General features: G+C 40.1%; 2 protein-coding genes across 2 annotated transcripts in view; one reads left to right on the forward strand and one right to left on the reverse strand.

The window, feature by feature from the left end:
- The window catches only part of LOC104169305 (vacuolar protein 8-like), a 26,339-nt gene extending 25,623 nt beyond the window's left edge, over window positions 1–716 (forward strand). The window contains exon 14 of the mRNA XM_009710201.1: window positions 595–716. Coding sequence (XP_009708503.1) covers window positions 595–716 — 122 coding nt within the window. The remainder of the gene's footprint in view (window positions 1–594) is intronic.
- Window positions 717–3,451: 2,735 nt separating this feature from the next.
- The window catches only part of MAP7 (microtubule-associated protein 7), a 55,558-nt gene continuing 42,192 nt past the window's right edge, over window positions 3,452–16,817 (reverse strand). The window contains exons 13-18 of the mRNA XM_009710202.1: window positions 16,246–16,347; window positions 15,907–15,957; window positions 15,753–15,810; window positions 13,196–13,334; window positions 5,981–6,207; window positions 3,452–5,292 (exon numbers count right to left, since the gene is read on the reverse strand). Coding sequence (XP_009708504.1) covers window positions 5,282–5,292; window positions 5,981–6,207; window positions 13,196–13,334; window positions 15,753–15,810; window positions 15,907–15,957; window positions 16,246–16,347 — 588 coding nt within the window. The 3' untranslated portion in view covers window positions 3,452–5,281. The remainder of the gene's footprint in view (window positions 5,293–5,980; window positions 6,208–13,195; window positions 13,335–15,752; window positions 15,811–15,906; window positions 15,958–16,245; window positions 16,348–16,817) is intronic.

Consider the following 16,817-nt stretch of genomic DNA (forward strand, 5'->3'; position numbering starts at 1 on the left):
CAGGTACAGATGTTTTTATCCAATATAAGAACGTTTGGCCCTAGACGCAGCCTAAAAGCTTTTCAAATATGAATTTAGTTTATTTGCATAAAGCAAGCAAACAAGCAAATTGCATGATTAGCTGGTATTAAAGCTGGGAAGTCTCACATCTTTTTCATGCTTTAAATTCTGTTCCTTGATTTTTTTCTGGTTTTGATTATGTTTTTTTGTTTTGGGTAGAAGTTGAGTACAAATAAGAGTTAAAATATGGTAATGAATGTCTATAGCATGTATCTTCACATATGTAGAGCCAGAGCCAAGACTCTGCTACAGCTTGATATGCACCTGTTGCATAAGGCTGAATTTGGCAACTTGAGCTTTAGACATCTGGATCGGGAGAATTTAGCAGCAAAAAAATCTTGAATGGTCATAGGGATGAAAATGGAATTAGTATCTGCTTTGTGTGGTAGAAGAATGTTGTTCTAACTTCTCTATACTTTACACTGTAGTAAGAACCATCAACTGTATCTAACCTGAAATACAAGCTTTCTAAGCATCTGCATTAAAATACAGGGGAAAACAGCAGATCGCCTAACACTTGTTTTTCCTCTTCAGATCCAGAATTTGCATTAGCATTCAGAAAAACCCAAATGGCCAAACTCCTTGAGCAAGTTCGTCAACAAACAGAAGAAACTCAAGAGCTCCTTAGGGCAGCTATTTGCCACGAAGACAGTTAATATTTAAGCCCCACGGCTTATGAAAATTTACCAGATCCGACAGCCTGAACTTTCAGAGAAAACAGTTCTTTTCATTGGTTCCTGTAGTTAAAGTATTCCTGCCGCTTACAGTTTCATCGTACAAAAGAGATGTTCCGATGACAAGCATCAGAGCAGGTCAAAAGGCAATCCCTTGAACACTTTGGCTGGCTGCTTAAGTGTGCTTGAGGCCTACGGCTATGCTCCTTCCAAGGGTTTGGAAAACACCAGTTATGCTTGGGTAATCTTCCATGGTTTGTTTTTGGTTTCCTCACACACCCCTCCAAAAAACCAGCACTGTATTCATGAGGTTTTATTCACGTAACAGGCCTGACTCTACTGAAGAGGCATCTCTCAAGTACGCAGGTTCCTCTGCATTCATCTTTGTTTTATTTGTGTTCCATGCCCCTTATTTCAGAGCACACTCCAGGGACTTGAGTTTAGGAAATAATGGAGTTAACACACAGTATAAAGAGAGCAAACTACTGACAGGTTACTACAAGAAGTAACTGCTGAGGGACAATTCAGAAAAATTGCAAGAAATTGGTAAGAAAGAAGAATAGAGCAAGCCTTAAGGCTGATCCTTGCATACACCGTAGGCGCTGCCCTCCGGCAGAAGGGCAAAGGCACATTGAGGCAGGTAAATGTTGCCTAAAGCATGTTCAGAATGTAGCAGCTACCATGAAAGATTTGGGTGAGATGTGCTTGAATACAGAAACCTGTGATCTGCAAATTGTAAATTATTTCCAAAGGTACTTGCAAGAGAGAAAAAGTGAGCAAATCTAGCAAAATTAGGAACTGATCTTATCTTTTTATATTCATATTTCATTTTAAAAGGAATTAAAGAACAAAAAAAGTAGTAGTATGTGTAAATTCAACTAATTTTCTTACACATATACAGGATACTGAAACTCCCTCTCCAGAGGGAGAATCTGTCTCGCAGACCTCTTAGGCAATCAAAACAGTATTTTTCAGGAAAAAAATTGTAGCACAGAGCCTTGAAATTATGGGGCACTAGTTTCTTAATGTAGGTTTTTAATTTGTAAGAGAATAGTAATCTAATAATAACCATCATAATCTATTAGTAATCCCATTCCACCTTTGATCAATACACTTGTTTTTAACTGGCTGGAACCCTGAACATTTGGAAGCACTCTTCTGGCAAACGCCTGCTCCCAGGTAGCACGGTTTCTTACGAGAACGTTTCAGAAGTTTCCCATCTTTTCGGGTACTTCTGACCATGGTGTAACACTTACATGCATGTAGAGCTTTAGAGCAGCTACTGGCTATAAACATGGAATGAAAGATTGAAAAAAAAAAATAAAAAAATCATTCTGTTATAACTAAGAGCTCAACATTGCATTGTACTGTGGCCGAAATCTCTAAGCTTAGTTTTGGCGCTTGGGGGAGGCATTTCTGTTAATGAGTCCTTTTAATAACTGCAAGTTCTCTCCAATAGTACCGTTTAAAAAAAAAACAAACCAAACACACTCAGAAGCCTCTCTGCAGCAGCACAGTAAAACGGCCTGTTAAAGAACAGGGCAGGCAGAGACTTCAGGTAAAGCAGTATGGCCTTTTCAGTTTTCTTTTGAAATCTCACATGAAAGACCTATGTAATCGGCTGTGGGCAGTCAGGCTTAGTAAAACAAAGGGCTACAAAGAGCTGAACGACACAACTAGGAACAAAACCAGAAAATCTCAAACTTCAGGCCACCTCCTTGGGTGACTTCAGATCATTTCCAAAAAGAAAATCGGTGCAGTATTTAGAATCTGTCTGTTTTCCTTAGGTATTTAATTGCAAACAATACTTCAAGGTCCTAGCAAGAAGGAAAATAACAGAGTATTCTTCATCAGGACTGAGGCGAGGAGAGAGATGTGAAACACACAAAGCTAATGGTGAACCACCCAGGAGCTGGGATGTACTGAACGTCATCCCTGGAAGCTCTTAAAACGTGAGCAAGGAGCCCAGTCGTTCCAAAGCCCACCATCGACCTGCTGTGGAGGGTTACTCTGACTTCTACAACTGCTAGTACTACTTCACCGAGTAGTTAAGGGGTGCCTGTGATAGTACCAACAATAACAGTTGCAATAGCAGGCAAAGGAGCTGGCCTTCATTTCATACCAGATTTTATTACCAAGAACAACATTCGACAGAAGAGAAACTCTTTCTCCCTGCATTTAAAGAAAGGGCCTTAAACCAAGACTTAAAATTTCAATCCCTTTTCATTTCTTTTGGTTTCAATTTATACACCTAATTCTACTCCCAATTCCGTACCTTTTAGTTTGTATGTTGGGCCCTTGAAAAGGAGGAAGTTTTCTTTCTCATTTGAAGTAAGCCTGGAATGAATACAGTTATAAATTGTTTTTACTGCAGTCCTGTTAAAAAAAAAACCCACCACACATGAGAAATGAAGCAGGCTCTTCATCTCTGTGCTGCAAACAATGAAGCAAGCGTTCTGAAGTCTCAAAAACCCAATCGGCATAATTTAAACCTGAGCCTAAATGAATCCTCAAACTTAAAATTGCAGCTAAATCTTGCTGGCTATTTCTTTGCTCTGTTTCTACCTGTGAGTGACCCTGTACTGATTTTCTATTAAAGAGATTAGAGGACACCTGAAGAAAAGTTTTAAGCAGACCAGGAGTAGCCAGAAGAGTTTTCCATCACAGATTGACTCCTGTTTCAACTATGCAAGAAAATGAAAATATAAATAGAAGTAAATATTTCAAACAAGTTTTATTTGGTACTTACATGCTATATATAGGTTCAAAGAAAAACTACATATTTTGGACACTCCAAAATATCGTGGCTATGTACATGGAAAACTAAAGAAAGCAAGAAAGGAACTCAATTCATTTTACTGTGTCACAAGCTACTATTGAAAGCATTCTGACTGAATGGCTGTTTTTTCCCTTCCATATATATTCTGGCAGATGAAGTCTCTTTTTTCATTGCATTTCCATTGCTTTTATCCCATCTCCTGTATAAGATGAACACTTGGCAGCAGCAGAAAGTCATTTCTTCAAAAATTCTTCAGCTTTTGTCTCAGAGGATTTCTTCTGCTAGCGCAGACTTTCTGCGCAGCTTCCTACAGGCCTAGCTCAGGGCTTGCTAAAGGCAAGCACAGGAATCGTAACGGTATGTTCTCTGGGAGCGTGAACTGAAACCCCATAAACCTCCAATTCCACTAGCCAAGGATCTGCTCACCGACTGCAGCGAGCAACACATCAAGCCCTGGTTTGGTGCTTCAAACCTCAAACACCACCAGTGAGCTCTACCCAGACCAGCATTGTTTATCAGAGCATGAAAAGGTGCAAGATTTTACAGCTCTGCCCAATAGCAACCACGAGTGAGGGATGGAACAATGACAGCAGAAATCAGCATCGAACTACGGAGAAAGCAACCTGCATTGCTCCTCTTATCGCTCAAACTGCACTGCTTTATAAAAATCACACGCTACATAAAAAGCACAAACAATGACCATTTTCCATTTGCTCTGAAACAAGCAAAACAAAAAAAAATTCCCAAACCTGCTTCATCATCCAAAAAAGAAAATATTTCAGGTTTCACACAGTCTTCAATAGTCTGATAAGGCAAAGTCTTCCATCATTGGGAACAGCAGCAACTTACAGGACTCGGAACAAGGTATTTCCTTGTGTGTGTGCACACGTGTGCGTGCCTATGCATACACACCTTTTATAGTATTGTGAACATGGATGTAACTAAAAAAAAATCAAGTTTGCAGTATCATTTTACCACATTTTTCTAATTTATTCAATTAAACAATTTATTTCTGTACTGAACAAAATTCATAAATACATCATCTAGGAGAACAATAGGTTTTCCTCTTGTCCATGAAAAAATAACGCTTTCAAATTTTCACATTTTAAAACCTGCCTTGTTTTGTGTTTTTAGAGAAAATGCGAGAGGATCATAGCGACGTCTCAATTTACAGAATGTCCCTGTAGGAATTACATTTACAAGAACCTGATACAGAAGCCTATACTTTGCCCCCATAATTAGAGTTCTCTGCAATAATATTTAAACCAACAGGTTTAAATAAAACACCTCATTAACTCTACTTGTAGAGCAATGAAGTATTTATTTTTCAAGTATTAGAACCACAAAGTGTAAAAGATTCTTTGCCAATTTTACAATTATGCCTTTTAAACCTAAACCAACACCCACCTTTTTAAAAAAGATTCAGTCCCACCACCCAAATCAGCCCATTGCTTTCAAATTCCAGTGTCTTGTGTCTTAAGGAATGCAGAAATATCCATTTGCTAACAGAAAAAGCTTGTTGGAAAAAGCCATATTAAGTAATGCACGTGAAGCATGATTTTTCTAGTGATGAAAGCTATTAGAAAGGTGATCCAAGTCTATTCCCATCATTTCTTCTGCTGGTTTTACTAAAGTCCTTCCAAAAAAGATATTCAAGAAATCTTTAAAAAACTGGAGAGAAAAAAATAAAACACTCCTTCATAGCATGGAAGAAACTCCACTGACTGCAGAGATGCTCATATCACCTTTGGTTCTTCAGAAGAAACAATCAGATCACTTCTACAACAGAAGGTATCAAAAGCCACAGGTCAGCAGAGTGACAATGCTTACTTCAAAATACTATGCATCTATGCAATTAGGTTTTTTGTAAGATGATTTTTCCTTACATTTTCTAGCCACAGGAAAAAGAAAATGGTGGTCCAATTTAATGTGGTAAATTAGCATTTGTCTACGTGACATCCTTTAAAGGTTGCGATGTAATTCAGAAAAAGTGCGTGTGCTGCAAACCCTCCCTCTGTATGACTGGCAGCAAGAACTTGATGAGGGAAGTACCTCTGGAATTTCACACAGAAGGTGTGAAATACGCACCAGCTCCCCTTCCGCATGTGCGTATCCGATATTACGCTCGCAGAACAGGCACGAGCTGATTCTAAGTGACAACTGCTGTTCCTAGCTTCTCATTTCTGTTTGAAAGCACTCGGACAACATTTTCAAGCCAGTTCAAATGGCAGAAAGCACCGTGTAACCCAGAAGCCCTCCTCAAGGAAAAGCTAAGGCCTGACCATAATTTGCACAGCAACTATACGCACTTGGCACGTGTCGCTTTACAAAGAGGAGATATGCTCCTTTCCCCAAATAACATGGGGTTTAAAAATGCTTAAATCAATCAACTTACATCAATTAAGAGCTCTAGGTCTTCTGTCGATTACAACACATTGCAAGTGTTAATGAACCAAAGCAAACCTACCTGCTGTTTGATGTGTTTGAACACTATCTACCTGAGGCAAAAGAGTCCCCTTATCTTCAAAGGCTAGAATTGGATTCAAAGGAATTTCAGGACTATTGCTTCCATCATTGTTCATGGCATCCAGCCGGGATGGTTTAGAGCCAATAGGCAGGTTTATGATCTCTTCAAAGTTATCATTCTGCATAGACATTCCATTTTCGTTTGCATTTTTCTCTGGATTGAGATTGCTGAAAGAGAAACATAGGTATTTCCTCATATGCTTCATCCAGATCAGAAATTTAGTCCTACTCAAAGCAGTATTACAAGTGGAAGAAAAGTCTGCAATAATCCCGAGCATTCTTTTAGCCAGCAAAAACAAAACTATGCTACTGCCACAGTAGAAAAACTGTTTTTGCAGCCAAGTAGTAGATGTGCCTTCCCTGAAACGCACAGGATGGTTGTTGGGTTTGACTGCACAGTACCCAGAACCAGAGCGGGGTCTGTGGACGGGGCAGTTCCGAGAAGCGACTGCCACGGCGGGCAGTAAGAAAACCCCTGCCGCACCGCCACTGCCTTGAGCCCCCCACCTAATGCAATTTACAGCCTCTAACACCTTTTTTGGCTCTCATAACCTTTGCCGTACCCTTCCTCTTATTGCAAATCAATGTAATTACCCTTAGATAAGATCACTGTCATTTTTGTTATTTCTTGAATCACCTCCTGCCTTCAATTTTGGAGCAGCCTCTTCTACCTACCACTTACCCAGGAAAAACCTCCCATACCAACGCCGTTCTCCTTCCAGTCTCTCCTCCCCTACCCGTTCTTAGGGCTTGTTTCCAAGGCACTACCCAACTCCACACTCCTCCCCCGTTGGTCAGCCCCACACCAAAACAAACACCTCCCTCCGGTCAATCTGCAGTGTCTTTTTCCATCTCCCACTTGACAGAGATGCCTTATGAGCAAGCTCTTGTCCGTCTCCCCGGGTCAGGAGCAGCACAAGCACCGACACACTCCAGTTACACATATTTTCTCTGCTGAGAAGATAGAGGACCGTGTCTCACAGTCAGGCCCCTGCCCTCCCAACCCTTTTATTAGGTGCTGGATCGTCAAATCCTGCTGCCCTTGCACGCGCTATCTCTTGCCAGAGGGGAAAACCGAAGGTGCTACTTTAGCAAACAAGATGACAGTAATGGGACCGTAAGCTCCTTGAGAAAAAGCAAGGCACAACTGACACTCAAAAACCAGGTGATCTTTCACAGATGCATCTGAAGGCCCTCAACAGTTAGATCCTGACAATCTTGGGTACCTAGTCCCTATTCAGACCACATCACCACCCTTCAGGTTGTTTGGAAATGCTTCAGCCACAAAGGCTCAGATGCAATTTTCCTAGATTGAAACGAGGCTATCAATTTCCTCAGGCCATTTCTGAGCAGGTGGCTTGGTTTCCCAGGCTAATTTCTCCTGACAGTACATTTACTAGTCTTAAAAAAAACCCCTGCTTGTAATTGGCATATGGTTTATTTTTACTTGCTGCCTTCTTTGAGTGTCCAACTCTTCACAAACAATTACAGAATTGTTTTACAGTACTTACCAAGAGACAGAAAATAATTATTACTCTTTTCAAAGTGGCAAGGCTTTATGCAAAGCCCAGATTTCCTGTGAGAACGACATGCTAGTTTTCATATCAAACCTTTCCCTGTTTTTCAAACAGGAAAACCAGTTCTTTTTCAGCAAGGCGCTCCCCCTTTTTTTCATCTGTGGGTATGCTGAGCACATTTCAAAGTGAAAAATATCTTTCACTGCACAGAGTTTGAGAGCAGACACAGAAAGGCTGCTGGCTGCCTGGGAAAGGTCCCAAGGCACATCCCCCTTTTGTGCCAGAGATCCGCATCTGTACGATGAGGAGCAGAACCCTTGAAATGCTAGACGACCTCTAAAGGTCCCTTCCAGCCCAAATGATTCTATGATTCTATAATAAAACCTGCTCTGTAATGTATAGTTATTAGGTTATTACTCACTATAAGATATCCTATTAGCTATATCATCCCCATCTACTGCCAATAACTTTACCAGAGCTAGGATAACAGCTAGTTTGATGGATGGGGTAAGAAAGAGGCGGGAAGAGAGCAACTGCTCGTTCAGATAAATTACGCAGCATAGTACTTCAAGTATTGGCACAATGAAGAAGCCTCTTGTTTCTGCAAACATATTAATTTTTCTATCCAATTGATCAGCTGACTTCATAGAGAAATAGTTCTTCGTATTTATTTGTCATTGCACTGCCAGTATTACACACTGAGTAATTGAACGATGTCTTTTGAGACAGAGGAGTCTATACAATCACACGGGGGGTACAGAAGAGGAAACCGTGACTATGAATCTTCTAAATTTTATGCTATAAATTCTTCTCTATTTTATGCTATTTGCTCCACCAAATTACTCGGGGAGCAAATTTAGAAGAAACAAAGGGAAAAATGGAACTGTGGAATTAATTTCCACTGGACATCTTAGAGGCCATAAGCTCAAAAGGAGCTTAGACAAATTCCGAGGAGACTGGGATACCCTCCGGCTTCTGGTAATTAGCAGCTTAGGGACTACTCCAGCCTATGGTTGCGTTTGGACCACAGGGCTTAGTAACCCTTCATTGCCCAGAGGATCTCCTGGGACTTACCTTTCTCCCCTTTACACTCTCTCCCTAAGCAACTGCTACAGGCCATTAAAGCAAAGAACACAAAAAGTAATGGATTTTTGACTTGCTACAGCTGTTCTTACTGTCTTATGTTATAGTCTTAGCGATGTCTGAGTGTCCAGTGCAACACCACAGAGATCTTTTTCAGGCGTACAAATGCAGAAAGAACTGGATAATTTTGGCATTCTAACATATTCTGTAAGTGTGCTTGTAGCAAGACACCTACGTAATTTAAAAAAAAAAAAAAGTAGCCTGAGTTGTTCAGAGTGCATTTCTAAACATAAGTCTTGCAAGCATCTGAAGGACGGCTTCATGGCAGCTAAAAAGCATCTGTGCAGCTTCGCATTTTGATCTGGACATGTCAATATTAACAAGATAGACTGGAGGATGTTGAGAGAAGAGCAGCTGATTTAATTAAAGGAACTGGAACATCTAAAAACATCTAAAAACCTACTGAAAATTACATCTGATATAGATAATTTTAGCCAAAGCTCTGTGCAGACGTAATCTGTATTTAAAGAATTTGAACAGTGTAAAGGAGGAAGAAAGAAGGCCAGAATTTCGTATGTCTGCTTCCGATCACCCATCAGAAAACAACACCGAATAAGGAAAAAACCCCACAAACAAAAAATCTGATTTTGGAAAGGGCCAAAATATTTCCACAGCTGCTATTCCTGATCCACAAGACAGTATCAGTCCTCTCATTTATTGACATGATTTTAGCAGAGATGTTGTCACAGATAGACATTAACAACAAAACGGACCCCAGACTTTTGGATGATTTAAATAAAGTAGTGTTTATTTTCAATCCACCACGACAACAGCACTGAAATCAGCCAGCAATGAGGAGCTGGAGGCCTAGAGAAGGGAAGGCAGCGCTAGGGCAAATTTCAAGTGGGCTATCCCACAGATGGAGCAAGGAACACTACAGAAGAATTTGAACCCAGTAACATTTTTTTCCAGGACAAGATATTGAGCTCCCTTTACATGGGATGGAGACACACAGATGAGGTGAACTGATCTCACTGAGGCCCATTGTGGGCATTTATAGAAAGCAGCACAGGAAAAAAAAAAAAAAAAAAAAGGAATTACAGGATAAGAATAAGTATCATAAGGAAAATATTGTCAACATAAACCACTGTACTGAAATAACTTTCTCAGAAGTAGCAGACAGGATCTAATTTGGGCAGAGAATTAGAAAGTAAAGAACAAGCAAAAAAATCTGCAATTAGAAGATGGATTAGGCAGCTGTACTGGTTATCCAACTCCTATCATTGTGCTCCTTCCAGGATTCTACTATTCAGTAAAGCAAGAAAAAATTAGAATTTGGAAAAAAACTTGGTGGAATCTTTCATAATTTACAGAAAGTTTGAAAATACTTTGACATTGTATCTTTTTTTCAAATGACTGTTTCAAATTCATTTTTCCATTTGTTGGAAAAAAACCCCCAAAACTCAGAATTTAGCTAGAAGTTAACATGCCATTAATAATATTGCAGTATCCATTAACTACCACTTTTCTTGGTAATTCTAGATACTTTAATATTTAACTGGAAAATTTCCAGTGTACACTCTATTTGAAAATATGTTCAGTGTTGCCTTTTCCATTGTACTAACCTGGATGAGAAATGTCTTATTTAAGTTCAATTGTGAGTCTTCTCACCACAGGCTTGTAAATCAGATATAAGGTCACTCCCTGCCCCCTCTCCCCCAGTAATAATTCACTGTTCTTCATGAACATTCAAGCATTAAATTGTTTAACCAAATTTACTTCTGGAGAACACATTCAGAGCAAGCATAGGTGGCAAAAAATCAGAACCCTTGCAGCACCACTTAAAACTACAGACCATAAAAATCATGTTCGTGTTCACGTCATTTTAACTCTGACAACTGTGAAAAAAGAATTTGTTTCTATGAACCGAGAATTCCTGTAAGATCTGTTTGAAAACCTTGAGCGCTAACATGGTAAACCAGCTCAATTCACAAGCAAATATGTCTGGTTGTTTCTTTCACGATGCAAAGTGAAGAAGCTTTATGCCTTAAGAAAAATGATTAACATTCATTTGTTTAAAGCACAGGAGTAGGAATAGCAATAAAACTTTTGATGAACTATTAGGTGGATAGATGATTGTGTCAATCTATCATCTGCAATAAATGTTTATTAATAAAACTAATAATTGTTGACAATAGATATACGGTAAATAATGCAGCCAATCACAGCATTTTCATTAAGCTTTACAAAGGTCAATTATCTTGGAAAACTAATGAAGTTCCAGTACAACACGAGCCGCAATGCTGATCTAGAGCGGCAAAAGAGAATGGTGAAATATTGAAATCAATTCCCTTCACTCTGCCAGAATTGTTTTTTCTCAGCTGTGTTGTACTCATGACCATGGAAGCAAGCACGCTATTTCCAACTGAATCCCAGCCACAGAGCTGACATGGGATGGATGACACGATGGGGAGGAACAGGGATGAAGGCTCAGCGCAGGAAGCAGTTAGGTCACTTCCTATTACACCCCAGAAGGGAACTCCTTACCTTCACACAAACCTCTAGCAGCTTTCCAAGTCGCCCTCCTTCACACTACTGTGCAAGGGACAGCGTGCCTGCGTTGTCCGGGGAGTGACCCCTGCTACAGGTACCGTGACCCCCACTACAGGTACTCTGGGTTTGGTGACCAAACACCAACCACCAGTCCTGTTCAAAGACAGGCATCCAGCCTAGACCCCAGTGCTGTACAAAACCGACCCAAAACAGACCCACCAGCACGTGAACTTCTTCTGCCGTAGATCCAGTGAAACTTCCCCCATTTCCTACACTGTAGGAGGAGAACAAGACTCAAGTTGCTCTTAAGACGACTCCTCTCCTTCACTCCCTCCTCTTGCCCACACAAGCACATGCTGCAAGTCCCCCAGGCAAAGCATTTTTAAGTTCTGGTCAGAAATCTGAGCTATCTTGCCCTTAAAACACGCTCAAGTCTTTTCCAGAGAAAAGCAAAGCTTTCTTGGGGCTGGAGTGAGGTGCTTACACAAGAGACCATCTCCGCCTGTTGCTGTTGTGTGTGCTACAATATCAGGCGTATTTAGATGTCAGACAACTGCAGCCCAGGAGAGGCAGCAGCAGTAGTGTTGGCACCTGTAGCTTTTACCATGTGATAAAAATCTAAGCTGCAACATAGAAAAACAACGTTTTTTCAGGCTACCTAGGCTAAGCTTCTACTGGGATGCTACCAAGTGCTTCAGCCTTTGCCTTTGCAGTCAGTGCAGATGTACCTCCAGAGAGTCCCTCCACATCCCAACCCAGCATACTGGTTTGGTTCCCCCTTCCACTGCCCTATCCACACTTCCTACTTTAGTTGCTGTTCTTCAGTCTCATTTATTCATTCTTCACTTTGGCCATACCGAGGTTCCTTCCACACGGATTATAATGCCACAGGACAGCATTCATTAGCGTGGCACGTTTTATATTACAAACATCAAGGTGCGTATAAGGTTGGGAGTGATTAACATTTAATAGCTGCCCGAGATAATTATGAGGCAGCTCTGTGCAGCTCATCCAATGCAGCTCAGTGCTCGGTGTCACTGACAGAACCTCTCTCAGCAGGAGCATCCTTGTCAGCATGACAGCAGGCTAAGATCCCCCAGGCATACGGAGAGACCGAGAGAGGGCAAATTCCCCCTTCAATTAGTGCCAATCACACCCTGAAGCATACCCCCTGTTACAGACTGCGTGATAGCTTCCCACATTCAAGTTTTTCTGTGCATATTCTGGCACTACCTGCATAAAACATGAAAGGACTAAGGGATTATTTGGTTTTCTGCATTACTGAAATTGAAATAACTGACAGCTCATGCTTATGTAACAGATTTCACTTGGTTCAACACCGAGGTTTCAAGCATTTCAATTTCTCCAAGTCCGAGTGACTTGTTTCATGGCTGCAGAGAGCTCCCAGCGTTAACTGTTTGCCTCCCCATATTATCCTTATAGAGGACAAAGGTTTGGGTTTTTTTTATTTAAAATGCAAAGCCAAAATGAGGAGTTCTGTATCTCACATGAGGGACTTTATTAGCAAGTGTTGCTTGCTAAGCAACTTCAAGCAGTTCGGAAATTGAAACATCTAGGCTGAAAGCACAGTGTTCATTGTTCCAATCAAGAAAGCTAGCACTGCAAATCCAGAGTGTTTATTATGAAGCTAAATTCATGGAAAGGAACAGAAAAAATCTGCCCTTTCCACTAAGTTTCAATTTACGTAATATTTGCTGGCAAACACATTGTTCTAAACACTGCAAAGAATGTGCTGTATTTTTACAAAATTCTTCCCTATCAGTTGGCAAAAATGGGTTACTGCTAAGTGAAAGATGATAAAGTTCTTTTCTGAACATAGGAAACGATAAAAATAATCAGGAAATGATAAAAATAAACAGGAAACGAGGCAGACTGAACAGCTGTCTCTGATTTAGTTAATGAATACATGGATCTGAAAACAATTTATCACTGTAGTAACCCTCATCCTCTAAACACTCTCCAATACTTAGCAGTGTTCTTACCTGTCCACCTTGACAGGGGGTTGATGTGAAACGATCACACGCGTGCAGGCGATGGGTTTCCCGTTGTGCGGAGGTTGCGTTGCATGCTGAAGCTGAGGTCCTCCTGCAGGTTCCAAGGGAGATGCAGGACTGGTTATGACTAGAGAGAGAAAACAGGTTTTCATAAAACCAGGCAACATCATCTACCTGCAGATTAGGGTAAAACATTTCCTACAAAAGACAGCCCAGTCAAGGCAAGCTACAGTTTTTAAAAATAGTTACCACACCCATCCCTCCCCCACCCCACCTCCTTTGTCAAGTTTTTGGGCACGTAAGCCCTGTTTCAGGTCTGAAGTAAAAGCCACAGATTTCAAAGCTATAGCTTTACGGACAAGAACAAACATTTTTACAATGATATACATAAGCCAGCAGTCAAAATAGGCTGGTATCTGACAGATTATGCTGGCACTTTTCAAGTAGCAATAGCAAACGGAATAGGAGAACACTGGGACATTATCAATTCCATACACTGGTGTTTCTTGGTTCCAGCGTTGATTGCTGACTGTAACTCAAAAGGAAATCAAGAGGAAAAAAATCTCCAGGGGAAGGATACTTCTTTCAACAAGTACCAAATCACTACTATAAAACGTTGTATAGAGCAACATAAAATCAAGACTACCCTTGTGCCTCATACAGAGGCCATGGGATAGATGTTACTGGCCTGCCTCAGGATGTTCTTTTACAGCACAACTATGGCCTTCTGCATTGTATCTACAGTCACACTAATTCACATACAGGTCAGAAAAAGGAATAACAATTGCAAGACAGTTTTGTGTTCATAGGCTTCGACACATTTCTCTCTTATCCAAAAGCTCATCTGATAAGCCTCTCCTTCAGCTGCCCTGTTTTGCTATACTCTCAATGCTTGGGCTGAAGTCTTCTATACTGAATGTCTTAGTTTTTATATGGAAGACACTAGAAAAACAGGTTTTGGTGCTTCTATAAATGGAGGAAGAGGAAAATACATTGACTTTAACATTTAAAAAGAAAAAGCAGAAGAAAAAGTTCTTCTGCTTTGGAAATGCAGAGCTGTCTCCTATTTTGAAGCAGAGGCCAAACAAATGACAAAAAGGTGATGGATTTTGTTTTATTGTATGATTTGGCCATTCCTATAAAGGTGTCCTCAGGTTTTGCCTAACAGTAAGACTAAAAAAAAAAAGTTAAAACAAAAAAATCACCATTTGTCATCTGTTAGCATGCAGTATGGAAAGTTAGTTGGCTGAAATATGTCAATTAATTCCTACCTTTAACTCAATAGCATATCTAGATAAAGCAAAGCCAAACAGTAGAGCAGCCCTGAGGGCAAGGGCAGTTTTCTCTTGATTCAGTCACTCGAGGACTCTAGCCTTTCCTCAGGCCTGGGGAAACGGAGATGATCCAAATTCTCTGCTACCTTTGGAAACTGACTACTGGTCTTCTGCCTCTGGGGGAAAGCACTAGCCACAGGTTAGAGAGGCATTTATAGTTTCAAGAATTATTTAAATGGTTTATAGCACCTTCAACAGTGCCCACAGCAAAAGATGGCATCCCAGATGCATTCTGTATTAGCAGTTCACAACCTTTCTTCTCCTTCCCTAAGATAATATGTAAACAAATCACTTCGAAGCACACATAATGAAATTGGTGTCAAAATGTTTCCTGGCAGTGCTAATTATAGCATTCACTTTAAACATCAAGAAAAAAGTTGTACATCAGCCAGTGCTATTATTTGTCTTCCCTGTTACTCAACTCAAATACAAAGGAGAAGAATAACAACATCATTTAATATGTTATGCTACGATAGGATAAGCCATTTGATAGCTTGACTTCAGTATCTTTAAAGAGTGCTAATTCATACTTGGTGATTGTTGAATATGAGATACATTTTATTTTTCTTCCTTTATTCTAAGTATTAAAGTCTTTTATATAAGACTTTACCTAAAGTCACCAGGAAAAAATGAAGATATAGAGGAAATAGAATAGAAGAAAAGAATAAGAGTGTGGGTGTGACAGGGAGACTAAGCTTTTGTAGCAGCTGAATTTCGGGGAACAAAAAAAAAAATTAAGACCAAGAGAATAAGGCAGCAGGTATGGAAGAAAGAACTCACAGGGAGACGTTGAGAATAATGACCAGTTTGCTTTGATGACTGAGATGAAATAATCCTTTAAGAAAATAGAATAAGTCTGCAATAACCACATCTGTAATACTATGCAAAAGAAACTGTAGAATCAGTTTGTGATGAGAACCAGAAAATAATTTGTTTCTTTTCACTTTATAAATAAACAAACTTGGTAAGGAACTCCCTCTCGTTAAACACCAAGGTGACAAAGTTGCTAAAACAGCTGACTCATTTAGTAATGGCCAACTACCTATATGGAAAGGCTAAATAAGCAATGTTTGCTAAGATTTCAGGTATAGTCCCCTCATGGTTTTCTTTACTGCGATTAGCGTGCCAAGTTCCACGACTGTATCTCAAATCATTGTGCTTAGTAGGCATTTAGTCACCTGTTGTGCTCAGGGCACAGTTAAACACAATACCTGCTTCTCCAGTAATATTTGTCTTTGATATATGTCCATTTTGTTGGTCATTGGGTTTCTACAAAGGAAGCACAGTTGTGTAAATTAAAAATGGCACGAGGGAAAAGAAGTGAAACATGTCCAATATTTACACGTGTTAAGTAGCAGCACTGACCTTATCTACAGCTTCTACACGCCTAGTTCTCTTCATGATCTCCTCAAGCCTCTGCAATGAAATGTAAAGGGGTAAAATAACATTTGCTGGCATTAATTAAAAAATCTCTCTCCCAAACCACAACTGCTTGTCATTTATCAGTTGCATCTGTTTATTGCAAAAAGATGAATTATTTATGACTGTTGGCAATATTCCCTTCACTTTCACATCAGGCTAGGCAGACAAGGACTGCAGCTTTTCTGAGGGCGCGTTTATATCATGGAGAACTTTCTACAGCTAAGGTGGAAGCCAACTGCTAAGGTAAAATGAATTACAGTTTCTCTGCATGTACTGAGTTACCTTTTTCCTTTCCAAGCGCTCTTGCTCTTCTCTTTGGAAATGCTTTTCACGTTCTAATCGAATCCGCTCTGCCTCTTCCCGTAGGCGAGCTTCCTCCTCTTTCTGAGTTGATGGTAAAAGAAGAAGTAGTGAGGAATAATTTACTATTTAAGGACAGATTTACATATATATGCTTAATTATGCATATCTGCAACACCCTGAAAAGACACTTTTGGGGTTTAACAAGTCACCAACAATCCTTTCAGACTGATTTGCATATTTCTTGATTAATCTTCATGTTTTGCATAGCATTAAGAGATGCATAACTAAACAACGGACATCATGTTTGGTTCTGTGCCTCTTCTGGGGCATGTGCATGGAATCACAGCAGATCACAAATACGGAATACGTTTCCTAACCTTCAGCATTAACACAGCAGCCAGGAAAGTACTAGAGAGGTTCATGTTTTGAGTGGTGAATGTTTTTGAGAGTTGAAGAAAAGCAGTAGAATGTTTTATTTGGCCAAGAGAGTAACTGCTTAATGAAACCAAGGACAAACAGCCACAGGTATGTTTGCATGAGCTTTCCATTCC

This window comes from Cariama cristata, unplaced genomic scaffold (genome assembly GCF_000690535.1).
Source record: "Cariama cristata isolate BGI_N322 unplaced genomic scaffold, ASM69053v1 scaffold4371, whole genome shotgun sequence".
In the NCBI taxonomy this organism is placed as follows: Eukaryota; Metazoa; Chordata; class Aves; order Cariamiformes; family Cariamidae; genus Cariama; species Cariama cristata.